Source organism: Gorilla gorilla, chromosome 20 (genome assembly GCF_029281585.2).
Source record: "Gorilla gorilla gorilla isolate KB3781 chromosome 20, NHGRI_mGorGor1-v2.1_pri, whole genome shotgun sequence".
Classification (NCBI taxonomy): domain Eukaryota; kingdom Metazoa; phylum Chordata; class Mammalia; order Primates; family Hominidae; genus Gorilla; species Gorilla gorilla.
Window position 1 is genome coordinate 49,066,363 of NC_073244.2, and position 14,848 is coordinate 49,081,210.

The 14,848-nt window shown below is 37.4% G+C and overlaps 2 protein-coding genes across 28 annotated transcripts in view; one reads left to right on the plus strand and one right to left on the minus strand.

Annotated features, from left to right (window-relative positions):
* Positions 1–14,848, plus strand: part of ZNF793 (zinc finger protein 793) — a 79,430-nt gene that overhangs the window by 52,312 nt on the left and 12,270 nt on the right. For 19 of the 26 annotated variants that reach the window (XR_010132126.1, XR_010132123.1, XR_010132128.1 and 16 more), the window contains 2 exons: positions 7,885–7,943; positions 11,652–11,798. The gene's annotated coding sequence lies outside the window, so the exon portion shown is untranslated. Of the gene's footprint in view, positions 1–7,884; positions 8,052–11,651; positions 11,799–14,848 lie in introns of all 26 variants that reach the window. The other 7 variants (XR_010132135.1, XR_010132138.1, XR_010132141.1 and 4 more) reach the window with 3 other exon arrangements.
* Positions 6,105–14,848, minus strand: part of ZNF571 (zinc finger protein 571) — a 29,650-nt gene continuing 20,906 nt past the window's right edge. For both annotated transcript variants that reach the window (XM_055369228.2, XM_055369227.2), the window contains one exon: positions 6,105–8,145. In XM_055369228.2, coding sequence (XP_055225203.1) covers positions 6,452–8,145 — 1,694 coding nt within the window. In that variant the 3' untranslated portion in view covers positions 6,105–6,451. The remainder of the gene's footprint in view (positions 8,146–14,848) is intronic.

The following is a 14,848-nucleotide window of genomic DNA, read 5'->3' on the forward strand; positions in this document are numbered from 1 at the left end:
TCCCTCCAGTTTTTGGAGTTTTCTTAAATCTGGGGCTGCCTGAGCCACAAATGCCAAATTAAGAGCATGGCTATTTTTGGGGGCCGCTGGGTCAAAAGGGGTGTAAATCCGATAAGCCTCCTGGAGGTGCTCTAAAAACGGTCCTGGTGACTCATCATGCCCCTGGACGACTTCAGTCGCCTTAGACAAGTTTATAGGTTTCCGAGTGGCTCCCTTAATACCTGCGAGGAGATACTGGTGGAAATCATCCAAAGCTCTCCCTCCACTTGAGGAATTTGGGTCCCAATTAGGCCGGGTAGAGAGAAAGACCTCTGTGCACATTTCTGAAAATCTTTTCTGTATATCTCTTTCCTCTCTGGAACTCTGTCCTGCACCAGCCAGCATTTCTGTCTGTTATCTTCTTAACACAGTAAGAACTTCATGTTGTTTGGGATCAGCTTTCTCATTATCCAGAATGTGTCTCCAAGTAGAAAGTTTGTGTGACTATTGCACAACTTCACTATATATATATGGAGAGAGAGAGAGAGACAGACAGAGAGAGAGAGACAGAGAGAGAGAGTTTCACTCTGTCACCCAGGCTGTAATGCAGTGGCATGATCACAGCTCACTGCAATCTTGACCTCCCTAAATTCAGGTGATCCTCCCACCTGTCTCCCAAGTAGTTGAGAATACAGGCATGCACCACCACACCTGGCTAACTTTTGTATTGCTTATACAAATGGGTTTTCACTAACTTGCCAAGGCTGGTCTCAAACACCTGCGCTCCAGTGATTGCCTTGGCCTCCCAAAATGCAAGGAATACAGGCATGAGCCACCACACCTGGCCCACATGATTCTCTTCTGTCAGGGATCACAGTCATACAAACCAATTATTCCATCATGGCTCCAACAGAAGCTCATGTTTTTTGACACTGGTGATGTCACTGGAAAGAAACACTCTCACACATTATTGGTGAGAATGTAAATTGACATTTTCAAAAGTAATTGGGCATAATCTATTAAAATTTAAAATGCACAAATACTTTTGACTTGGCAGTATAATCAGTTGTAATATATTGTATATAAATAAAATCCAAGAATAAACATATAAAGATATTTATTGCACTAGTTTGCAGAAATAGAAAACTCAGCCTGAATACTCAGCTTATGGGGAATGGATAGAGTATATCATGGCATTGCTGTTACTAGGTTGCTACATGTAATTCTGCAGGCATTTTGAAAAAGAAAAGCAAGGTGCACAAGACAAATAACAACAAAATATAATGTACAGACCTTATTCAAATCTGGACTCAAACCAACTATTATTGTGAAAGGTTGACTTATCTGTTCAAGATACATACTGAAAATATTTAGGGAGAAAAGGTATATAGCATGCTGGTTGTCTTTAATATATCCCAGTGAAAACTTATTGGGAGAGAAAACAAGAAAGGCAAAAATAGGGTGATTATTAAAGAGGTTATGGGTACACTGTACTATTTTATTTTTGCCCATGTTTAAAATTTTCTAAAGTTAAAACAAATTAAAGTGAGATATATTTGCAGTTATCCTATTATAGTATACTGTTACCAGACTGAAATGAGGCCCATACTTGAGCACAGAAGAAAACATCAAAAAATAAACACCAAAGTTTTAACAGTAGATGAGTGCAATACAATGAAGGTGGTTTTAAAAAATGTTTTTAGCTGGGCGTGGTGGCTCACACCTGTAATCCCAGCACTTTGGGAGGCCAAGGCGAGTGGATCACTTGAGGCCAGGAGTTTGAGACCACCCTGGCCAACATGGCAAAACCTCATCTCTACCAAAAAATATAAAAATTAGCTGGGCATGGTGGCAGGCGCCTGTAATACCAGCTACTCAGGAGACTGAGGCAGGAGAATTGCTTAAACCCGGGAGGCAGAGATTGCAGTGAGCTGAGATTGCGCCACTGCACTCCAGCCTGGGTGACAGAATGAGGCTCTGTCTCAAAACGAAAAAATAAAAATATAAATAAAAATAAATTTTACACTATTTCCTTGGTATAGGATAAACTTCGTATGTAACTTTGTAAGATAAATGTAATGATTTTTTTTTTTTTTTTAAGATAGAGACTTGCTCTGTTGCCCAGGCTGGAGTGCAGTGACACAACTTGGCTCACTGCAACCTCTGCCTCCTGGGTTCAAGCAATTCTCCTGCCTCAGCCTCCCGAGTAGCTGAGATTACAGGCATGTGCCACCACACCTGGCTAATTTTGTATTTTTAGTAGAGACGGGGTTCCACCATATCGGCCAGGCTGGTCTTGAACTCCTGACCTCATGATCCACCAGCCTCAGCCTCCCAAAGTGCTGGGATTACAGGCGTGAATGTAATGATTTTTAAAAAGAAAAACATGGATGTAAAGAAAGTAAAGCTTCGTTTTGAACAGTTATGATGGTAACAAAACTCAAAGGAGCAACTAAAGCAGTGCTGCAACCACTTTTGTCTGTCTTAGTAATTCTGATTAGTGTACATTCCCCTCCCCCCCAACCATTTTGAGAGAAATTTGTCTGAAAACATGATTTATGAAATAAACATAAGTGCTGAAAGAGTTAACAGTTATTAAGTTTCTCCTTTTAAACAATCTTGTAACAACAGAAAAAGCCTTGGTCAGGTATGGCTCATGTCTGTAATTGCAGTGCTTTAGGAGGCCAAGGCAGGAGGATCACTTGAAGCCCGGGATTTGAGACCAGCCTGGGCAACAAAATAAGACTCTGTCTCTACGAAAAAAAAAGAAAGAAAAAGAAAATTTAAATTATCCAGGTGTGGTGGTGCACACCTATAGTCCCAGCTACTTGGAAGGTTGAAGCAGGAGGATCACTTGAGCCCAGGAGTTTGATGCTGCAATGAGCCATGCCACTGCACTCCAGCCTGGGTGACAGAGAGCCCACCTCTAAACAAAAAAAGACAAAACCCTTATAAAATTGATCTAGACAATGATGGAGTGTAGAGGATTGTAAAAACCTTGGCTACAGAAATTGTTCCTCTCTAGTGTAGTCCATGATTGAAGAACAGAAAAGCACTATATCATCCATCAAATTTAAATAACTGACATAATGCTTAAAATTTCCCCTTACCATCATTCTTTATGGTTAAAAAGAAATTCTGCAAGTGTGTTCACAAGCCAAAGATATTAATAAGCATACAGAAGAGAAAGGATTAATGGTCAGGACTGGGAAACAATGGGTTAAACAAAAGATAGTATTTTCTTTACTGCAGGTCTTCTCAACCTTTTAATTTGGTTTGTTCAGAGTGGAACTCACAATGCCAGTAAGGAAATTTGGTTATGAACTGTATCATATGCAATGAGGTAGAACCTGCTCTACGTATTTTGGGAATTTCTTGAACATATTTTTGAAAAGTCTGGCTCAAGATATTGTCTGCAAATGGCAGTTAATATGCAAGTATGTTTGATGGTAGAAGGGCATCTAACAGTCTACTGACATTTAACTTTTCGTTTAAATTTATAATTTTGCAATTATGTTAATCTCTCAATTGTTAATGACTGAATAATGAAGGCATAACTTATCCAATCTGAGCAAAATGTACTTTAGAGACGAAGAATGCATGAGTGTTGTGGCATCATGGTGGTTACACTGATTATTCAGAGTTCTAATGATTCTCAGTTACCACTTTTTTTTTGACAATAGTTTGTAAAACAGTGAATTAACATTTAGATTATAATCATACACTATATACAATCAGTGGTTTCCAGAGTGATGACAATTCAGTGGGCTGCAATGTTCATTAAAGATAATGTAGGCCGGGTGCGGTGGCTCATGCCTATAATCCCAGCACTTCAGGAGGCTGAGACGGACAGATCACCTGAGGTCAGGAGTTTGAGAGCAGCCTGACCAACATGGAGAAACCCTGCCTCTACTAAAAACACAAAATTAGCCAGGCGTGGTGGCGCGCACCTGTAATCCCAGCTACTTGGGAGGCTGAGGCCGGGGAATTGCTTGAACCCCGGGGGTGGAGGTTGCAATGAGCCAAGATCACACCACTGCACTCCAGCCTGAGCAACAAGAGCGAAACTCCGTTTTTTTTTTTGTTTGAAACGAAGAAAGATAATGTATTAGAAGACAAGAGATAACACTGCATATAGAAAAGGTAAGTATTTCTTGGTAACATTTGTTTTTCTATGAACAGCTTTGTATACAGTAACTCAATTTTGAGGTCTTGAGTTCTGTGCACCAGATGCTTGGAATCATAGAAGAACTGTAGGCGATGATTGCTGCTCCAATATATTATTCTCACTCACCTTCACTCACTGAACACCATTAACCTCTTCTCACCATCATTAATTTCTGACCATCAGCCCTCATTCAACAACATTCTAATTAACAAGTTCAAATTATTTAAAGCTGTTTTTATCTGTCATTTGCGTCCATTATGTACTAATATATTACATTTATTGTCACTATAGTATCTGTTCCTTAAAGCGTAGAAGGAAAGCATAATTCATGTATTATATTTTTCAAAATCACTGCATGCACAAACATATCTGGTAATTAACTGTTAACTGGCTTTTGAGTGTTTTACATTATTCAGAAATCCCTGATAGAGGTCATTTAGGTGGCTTAAGTTGAATTCAAATTAAATTTGGTTAGGATTTTTTAATGAACTGAAAACATACTATTTTTCCCATTTAAAATAATGGGGCCAAATAAAAATAATACAAACCAAAAATAAAATAATGGGGCCAGATGTGGTGGCTCACATTTGTAATCCCAACACTTCTGGAGGCTGAGGCAGGTAGACTGCTTGAGCCTAGAAGTTTAAGGCTAGATGAGGAAACATAGTGAGACCCCATCTCTAAAAAAAACTTTTTTTAAATGAGCTAGGCATGGTGATGAACAGCTATGGTGACAGCTACTTGGCAGGTTGAGGTTGGAGGATCGCTTGAGCCTAGGAGGTCAAGGCTGCAGTGAGCTGTGATTGTGCCACTGTACTCCAGCCTGCACAAGGAGAGCAAGACCCTGTCTCAAAAAAAAAAAAAAAGACAAAAAGACCAAAAAATGGAATGTAGCCTCTGAGACCTGGGTCTCTAAAAATTTACCATTCAGTATATCAGAAATGGGCTAGATTCAAATGAGGAAAAACTAGTTGGTAAATTTTGTTTATATTTCCATTTAAGGCAAATACATATTTTATAGACACACACACATATACATATGGAATATATATATGGAATACATACGTGGAATATATATATGGAATATATACATATATGGTATACATAGATGATATATGGAATATATGCATATATGATATGGAATATATGCATATATGATATGGAATATATGCATATATGATATGGAATATATGCATATATGATATATGGAATATATGCATATATGATATATGGAATACATACATATATGGAATACATATATGAATACGTGGAATGTATACATATGTGGAATATACACACGTGGAATGTATACATATGTGGAATATATACACATGTGGAATACATATGTGGAATATATACACGTGGAATATACACACGTGTGGAATATATGTATGTATTTCACACACACGTGTGGAATATATGTATATATTTCACACACACGTGTGGAATATATGTATATATTTCACACACACGTGTGTGGAATATATGTATATATTTCACACACGTGTGGAATATATGTATATATTTCACACACACGTGTGTGGAATATATGTATATATATATATGGAACTACCTTGGCCATCATTTTGCTAAGAAATTCTTTTTCCCTTAAAGTAACAATCAGAAAATGTGGGCCAAAAACTTTTGCTTTTGGAATTTGTTGTAGAAAAATAATCTCTCTTTCACTTTCTTAAAAAAACAACAAAAAACAACAGCCCTAAAGCAATTTTTGAAAGTTTCTTCCTGGTATGGATTATCTGATGCTCAGAAGTCCTTCATACCTTTACTATACTTTAAAGGTTTTGTTCTAAAATAAAGTATCTGTTGTTCTAAAGGGGATACATGATAAGAGAATGGTTGCATCTTTTTACTGTAATCATAAAATATTCCCACCGTTTGAGTTCTCTAACAGTATGTAATGATGATAATGGCAATCATTTTAACAACAAATATCAGATACTATCCAAAGGGAATTATATGTATTTAATTATACTTTAGTCATTGTAATACAATTACAGTATTTTACAAATAGAAAAAAACACACAAGAAATATATACGATTTCAGTTAGGATATGGTGAAATGGAGATGATGCTTAATAAAGGATATAATTCAGCATTATATTCTAGCGTTTATAGAGATGTTAATTATTTAAGGGGTTTCTGAAATTATTCTGCATCCATGTTAATGTAGGCCTTCTAAGAATGAGCAGATTCTGAGCAGAAGCAAGAAGATGTTCTACATTCATTATAGATACGAAATAGATGATGAAGATTTTCTTAAATTTAATCACATTCAAGGCTTTCTCAATTATGAAGCCTTGTATGTTGAGTAAGTTGTGAAGGATGTCTAAAGTCTTTACCACACTGGACACATGTATAGGGTTTCTCACCAGTATGGATCCTTTGATGCAGAGTAAGTTCTGAGCCACGACTAAAGGCCTTCCCACATTCCTTACATTCATAGGGTCTCTCTCCAGTATGAGTTCTCAGATGTTCAGTAAGGTGTGAGCCACGAATAAAAGCCTTCCCACACTGTTTACATTCATAAGGTTTTTCACCTCTGTGAATTCTCTGATGTTCACTAAGTTGTGAGCCATAAATAAAGGCCTTGTCACATTCCTTACATTTGTAGGGCTTTTCACCTGTATGAATTCTTTGATGATATGTAAGTTGTGTAGCACGTACAAAGGTCTTCCCACATTCCTTACATTCATAATGTTTCTCACCATGAATTTTCTCATGTTGAGTAAGATATGCAACACGAATAAAGGCCTTTCCACATTCCTTACATTCAAAGGGTTTCTCACCTGTATGAATTCTCTGATGTTCACTAAGTTGTTTGCCACAAATAAAGGCCTTTCCACATTCCTTACATTTGTAGGGCTTCTCTCCGGTATGAATTCTTTGATGTTGAATAAGATTAGAATTAGAAATAAAGGCTTTCCCACATTCTTTGCATTTATAAGGTCTCTCACCTGAATGAACTCTCAGGTGGTAAGTAAGTTGTGAGCCACGAAAAAAGGCCTTCCCGCATTCTTTACATTCATAGGGTTTCTCTCCTGTATGAATTCTCTGATGTTCATTCAGTTGGGAGGCACATAAAAAGGCTTTCCCACATTCTTTACATATGTAAGGCTTTTCACCAGTATGAACTCTCTGATGGTATGTAAGGTGTGAACCAAGAATAAAGGCCTTTCCACATTCCTTACACTCATAAGGTTTCTCACCACTATGAATTCTCTGATGGTAAGTAAGTTGAGAGCCAAGAATAAAGGCCTTCCCACAATCCTTACATTCATAGGGTTTTTCACCACTATGAATTCTCTGATGAAGAGTATATTGTGAACAATAACTAAAGGCTTTTCCACATTTCTTACATTCATATGGTTTCTCTCCTGTATGAACTCTCTGATGTTCAGTGAGCTGTGAACCACGAATAAAAGCTTTCCCACATGCGTTACACTGATAAGGTTTTTCATTAGTATGAATTTTCTGATGTTGAATGAGATCAGAAGTACGACCAAAGGCCTTTCCACATTCCATACACTCATAAGGTTTCTCACCAGTCTGAATTCTCTGATGTTGACTATAGCTTGGCTTTTTGCTAAAGGTATTCCTATGTTTCTTAACTTCAGAGCATTTTTCTATATTATGATTTTTCTCATGTTGAATAAGGCATGACAGGTAGCTGAAACCTTGTCTACATTCCTTACATTTGTACAATTTTTCCTTGGTAGGAATTATCCGATGAAAAGTAGAAGAGGCTGAATGACTTTCAGTGGCCTTTTCTTCACAGGTAACTTTGACACACATGTAAAGCCCTTCCTGACTTGCTTCTTGACCCTCTAAGTTGCCTTTGCACTCCATATTGTCTCCAAGACCATTGTATTGAAGGTGATGGTTGGTAAGTTTCCCCATATTCTCCCACTGGAGTGATTCCATTTCATAAATTTCCTTTTCTGGAGATAACTTTTTGGTCACACAACTGGATTCCAAGTCTGTAGAATAAAAAGAAAGCAAATTCCTGCTTTTGTTTACAAGGAGAAATAAAAATTCTATGGTAAAAATGATCGATGAAAATAATTCTCATTAAGAATAGAATGGCTTAAACAGTACAGAAATATTTTGTGCCATTTTTCTTTAAAGGCACAAGGAGAGAATAAAGAAAAAGGAGAGCTTATAGGAAAGAAGGTAATTAGAAAAATAGGTTAAGTCAGTGGTTCTCAAACTTTGGAATGGCTTAGAGACACCCAGGAGGCTTATAAAATAGTAATAAAAACACCCTCTTGAAAACAAACAGATGTGTAGCTGGACATACAATCTATCAACAAATCCTATCAGCCTTCCTGTCAACATTAAGAATCTGACCACCTCTACTACCACCATCCTAGGCCAAGTCATCCCTCTCTCATTGTCATAACCTCTTAGCTGGTTTCTCTGCTTTCATCCTTGCTTCTATGATCTATTCTTCATACAGCAGCCAGAGGAATTCTTTTAAAATGTGGTTTATATAACATGATTTCCCCGGCTAAAAATCTTCCCTATTAATGGTCTGCCATCTCAGGATAAAATCCAAAGTCCTTAATATGGCTCACAAGACCCTACACAAGCTTGCCTGTGGCCACTTTTCTGATATCATCACTTACCACTCCCCTAATTATTCATTTGGCTGTGGTCATAATGGCCTCCTTGGTGTTAAAAAGTGTCAAGCATATGCCTACAGTTTTGTCTTTAGAATGCCCTTCCTCTAGATACCTGCATGACTTGTTCCCTCATTTCAGTTTTCTGCTCAGCTGTCACATTATCAAAACATCCAACACAAAATTGTACCTATATTGCATTTTTCACTAATGGATATACCATTTCTAAAGTTTGACTATTGTCTGTCTGTCCCATGCTTAATCAAAGCAAGGGCTTTGTTTCATATACTGCTTTATCTCTAGTGCCTAACATCATTACTTACACATTGTTGGCATTCAATATTTGTCAACAATTTCTAAAATGTAAATGTTCCTTCATTCATAAATCTCCTTAGATGCTTCTCATAAAACACAAAGTTTGAGAATAGAGCTAATAATCTTTCAATGGTTTACCCTTGTATTTAGAATAAAATCCAAACTCCTATTCATGGCCTACAAGCCCCTTTACGATCCAATTCTTTCTTAAATTTCTCCAATTTCTTCAACGTACCTTTTAAGCCTCAAATTGAGCCACTACTATCTTCAGAACAATGCTCTAATCTTATTGGTCTGATTTAAGTTCCAAGAACATGTCAAATTCTTTCCCATTTTAGATTTTCCATATGCTGTTCCATCTGCCAAGAAGGCTCTCAAAGTGGCCACCTCCTTTGCGTGTGAAATGCCCTACCTTAAATGTCAGCTGCTCAGAAAGACTATCCTGGATCACTTTAATTAGGTCCATGCCATGTATTTTCTATGCCTGTAATTTATTCCTAATTCTTGTTTGAATTTTTGCAATTCTAAAATTTCATTTATTTATCTGTTGATCTTTCTACTCCTCAAGCTCTACACATGTAGGGGGAAAATGCCTGTTTTATTATATAGCTAGTCTCCAGAACACAGTATACATACAATGTTTTATTCCTTTAATATAGTTTTTCATGTCTTACTTTCCAATATTTATTACTTAAGGCCAAATGTTCTTATATTTCCCAAAGAAGTACCTCAAAATCTCCTAGAAATAGTGACAAGTTTACACAATAAAGATGTTATATTATTCCGAAGAAAGAAGTTGAGAAACAAGTGTACTTTTCAAATGCAGAGAAACCTATCTGATGTAACTGGATCAGCAGGCACAGGGTCTCTGACCACTGTATATAGGCTGTAGAATAACAAAGACTGGTCATGGGAAGAAAAATAAATACACATCAGTAAGCTCAAATTTAACCAGTCTTTTAGAAATAAGCCTCCAAAACTTGAGAAAACACACTTTTGCTGAAAAGCAAAAAGAAATGATAAAAACAAAAGCAACTACCCACCCCCCACTTGCCATATACACAGCACAGCTCAGTTTAACACCAATTCATGTCAGCAACATATCCTAGAACAACATAGACCCTGCTTTTATTTTGTTTCTTTCATAGAAGAACAATATGGTTTATAAAACACTGAAAGAAATCAATGGGCTTATGGTGATTAAGGGAACACTATAAGGAATCAAATAAATTCAGTTGGGACCCAAAATAGCTACCTATGTGCTAATGCCCTAATAAAAATGGGAAGAAATATTAATCTAATATGTTTCTGGGGTAGGAGGCACTATGAGAACACAGGATGGTGCTAAACAGAAATCTAGAGGAATATAGAAAAAGTTAAGATTAGAATACCAAAGTCTCAGAACTGTGCGCAGAATGAGGAGTACATATAAAAATGTATTCAATTAAGTACCAGCTCTTTTTATTGTCATTATATTAATGAAAAAACTATATGGTGAAAAAAGGGAAAACTGCAAAAGGGGTGATGAGTGAAGACAACAAAATGGAGTCTGAAAAGGAGGAGTCATTTTAGGAGGTTTCTTTTATTCTTGCCCCCATCAAGTCCTACTGAATATATCTCCTAAGTAGCTCTCGAATCTGTTATCGTATCACCAACACCACTGCTGAAACTCGGGAAGCCTAAGGCATCTTTTTTTTTTGAGATGGAGTCTCGCTCTGTCATCCAGGCTGGAGTGCAGTGGTGCCATCTCAGCTCACTGCAACCTCCGCCTCCAGGTTCAAGCAATTCTGCCTCAGCCTCCTGAGTAGCTGGGATTACAGGTGTGCACCACCATGCCTGGCTCATTTTTGTATTTTTAGTAGAGATGGGTCTTCACCATGTTGGTCAGGCTGGTCTCAAATTCCTGGCCTCAAGTGATCCACCTGCCCCGGACTCCCACAGCACTAGGATTACAGGCATGAGTCACTGCGCCTGGCCCCAAAGCATCCTGAACCACAACAAAAACCTACTCAGTAATGTTATGAGACCCTTTGTTCTAATCTCCATCTGGCAGATAGATAGAATGGAATAGTAAATATGAAAATCACATTATGTCACCATCTTAAGATTTTTCAATAGCCTGCAAAAATTGGAGGGATAAAATCTAAACTCTTCTGCAGTATTTTTTCAAACTTCTTTTGACTAAAGTTTCATAGTAAGAAATACATATTATGACTGAGTACACACACTCAAACATAAGGATGTCATAAAATTATCTTTGCTATATGTATTATATATTCATATTTTGTTATTTTATCTCCTATTTTATTAAAAACAACAACAAGTGCTGCTTATAACCTACTAGGTTGTATTCATAACCTCTAGCAGGTTCTGCCTGGCCTGGCTCCAGTCAACCTCACTAGGCTCCAGCTGCAAAAGCCTTCTCTCAATACCTCATATAAACCAAGCTCCATCCTCCTATGGCCTGCAGTACACTGTTACTTCTGCTAGGAATGCTCTTCCCTCTTCTCTCTACCCTCAGTCTCCTTACCTGTTTTTCATTCTTTCAGGGCTCACCTGAAACTTCATGTACCATTGCACTTCCTGAGAAGCTGTCCCCAATCCCAGGCTCCTAGCAATGCTGTTCCAGTAATCTCTCTTCTGTAAGACAGCCACTCCACCCACTGCAGTCTACAAGGAAAGCCTCCATAGCTCTGGTAAGACCTCCACATTCTGCTATTAAGGCTGGCTTCTCCACAGAGATCTCAATTTCCATAAGCTCTTAGCCTTACTATCCTTAAGTTATAAAAAGAATAACCACCCACCCTCCCCTAAAAGACCACTAGAGGCCAATCCTTTAATGCCTGACATCTCTGGGTTATCTCAATTATCTTAAAAGCTTTGGTTTCCTGGGTCCTTGGTCATCACTAGGACTCTTATCCCATCCATGTCCTACTTCACTCCAAACTATGCCTTTTGGAATTCACAGTGTACTTTCTACAAAATCGTCTACAACCTCTGCCCCGCCTCTGATTATTTTCTTCACCTTCTTGATCCTTTTGAAACTTTGAGCACACTACTTGGCCAGAAACAATGTTTTCCTTCATGTCTTTCCCTCCGCCTCGCTTCACCTAACCTCTCCCAAGATAGACATAATTATAGCAAGTCAACACCAACTCAAGGAATCAGATATACAAAAAAATATACTCAATGTTAATTTTTCTACAAATATTCCTAATCATGACATTTACCATCATAGAACTAATTGTATTCTGTAGTCTCTTTGGAGCAACTCTAATTCAAACTGTAATTGTTACCACCCAATGAGAAAATGAGAAAACCAAACAGAATGATGAAACACAGGACTTTCATTTCCTGTTGTATACACTGATTGGCTCTTTACCCCTACTCATAGAATTAATCTATATCTAAAACACCATGGATTCATTAAATATCTTAATAACCTACTACTGAATTCAAATACTACCAAACTTCTGAATAGTCTCCTATAAATAGAAGGCATTATAGCATTCATAGTAAAAACAAAGGAAAAACAACGAAAAAACCCACCCCTTTATATCCTCCATCTTTGATTACCAAAAACATATGTAGAAGCCCCAAATGCTGCACCCACAGTTCTTGCAGCCACATTACTAAAATTAATAGGCTGTGGTGTAATACAAATTACTCTAATTTTAAATCTACTAACAGTATATAGCCTATTTCTAATATTATCACTATGAGGAATAATTATAACAAATTCTATTTGTTCATACTAAACAGACTTAAAATCACTCATTGTGTATTCATCTGTAGCTCATACAGCATTACTAATTATAGCATTCCTCATCCAAATGCCATGAAGTTTTATAGGAGCCCTAATAACTGCCCATGACCACACAACATCAAAATGATTTTGCCTTACAAATTCAAACTACGATTCCAGGCACGGTGGCTCACGCCTGTAATCCCAGCATGGGAGGCTGAGGTGGGCAGATCACCTCAGGTCGGGAGTTTGAGACCAGCCTGGCCAACGTGGTGAAACTCCCAGCTCTACTAAAAATACAAAAATTAGCCAGGGATGGTGGCAGGCACCTGTAATCCCAGCTACTTGGGAGGTTGAGGCAAAAGAATTGCCTGAACCCAGGAAGTGGAGGTTGCAGTGAGCCGAGATCACACCACTGCACTCCAGCCTGGGTGAGAGAGCCAGACTCCATCTCAAAAAAACAAAAAAACAAATTCAAACTATGAACAAATCCATAGCCAAACCATACACAAGGTTCCCCAACTTATGATACTTAGACTTAAGATTTTTCAAATTTACCATGGTAAGAAAGCAGTACACATTCAGTATGCTCCTTGACTTACCAAGGGGTTACATAGAACTACTTACAATATTTTTGACGTTATCCAGAAGTAACCCCAACATATGTTGAGGAGCATCTGTACTATTAGCTCGCAGACTACAGACATTACTTCCTTTAACAGAAACATGGTAAGTATGGGCTAGCCTAACTGACCTAGCCTTTTGCAACAACTTTTTGGCTCCTAAGGCCAACAGATTGCATCTAACCTTTAAAAGTTCAGAAAGCTACATTGTTACATATGAAGGCATGAGTTAGCAGTTGATAGCCTTACTATCAACTATTAACCAGAATGGAGAATTATTTGAAATTATATCTTGTTTTATGATCTAATTTTACCATTATCCAAATAGGACTAATGTACTAATTATGGCCATATAGTCCCTCTATCTATCAATCACATCACAATGAGAAAAATTCACATATCACATTAATAACATCAAACCATCATTCACATGAGAAAATGCTCTCATATTTATACATCTCCTACCTCTGTTACCCCTATCACTTAACTCCAAAATTATTCTAGGACCCATACACTGTAAACATAGTTTAAATAAAACATTCAGTTGTCAATCTTATATAGAAGCTTAAAACTCTTTACTGTAGTTCCCCCTTACCAAGGTTTTACTTTGTGTGGTTTCAGTTACTCATAGTTAACTGAGGTCCAAAATATTAAATGGAAAATACCAGAAATAAACAATTCATAAGTTTTAAACTGTGTGCCATTCTGAATAGTATGATGAAATCTCACACCATCCTACTCCATCTTGCTCAAGACATGAATCATCCTTCTGACCAGCATATTGTCTAATTTTGCCATTATCCAAATAGGATCTGCCTATTAGTCACCACCCAGTAGCTATCTCCTTTATCAGATTCAAAAAACACATTATATATATGGCTCAGTACTAGCTCTGGTTTCAGGCATCCACTGGGGGAGCCTTGGAATGTATATGCTGCAGATAAGGGGGAACTGCTGTTTTTGCTAAGAAAGTATGCAAGAACTGCTAACTCATGCCTCCATATATAACAATGTGGCTTTCTGAACTTTTAAAGGTTAGAAGTAATCTGTTGGCCTTAGGAGCCAAAAAATTGGTGCAACTTCAAATAAAATTAATTAATTTCTTCTGTTCTTCTATCATAATGTTACTTACCAACTTATTTTTACCAATTACTGTAACTATTTACAAAAATACTCATTTGCCACCAGCCTATTTCCAACCCTAATATTTATTCATTCAGGGCAAGAAATAATTATTTCAAACTGACATTGAATGACTATTCAAACTTTAAAACTGACACTCAGCTTCAAGTTAGACTACTTCTCAATAATATTTGTACTAGTAGCTTCTTTCATCACATGATTGATTATGGAATCTTCAATGTGATACATACTTTCA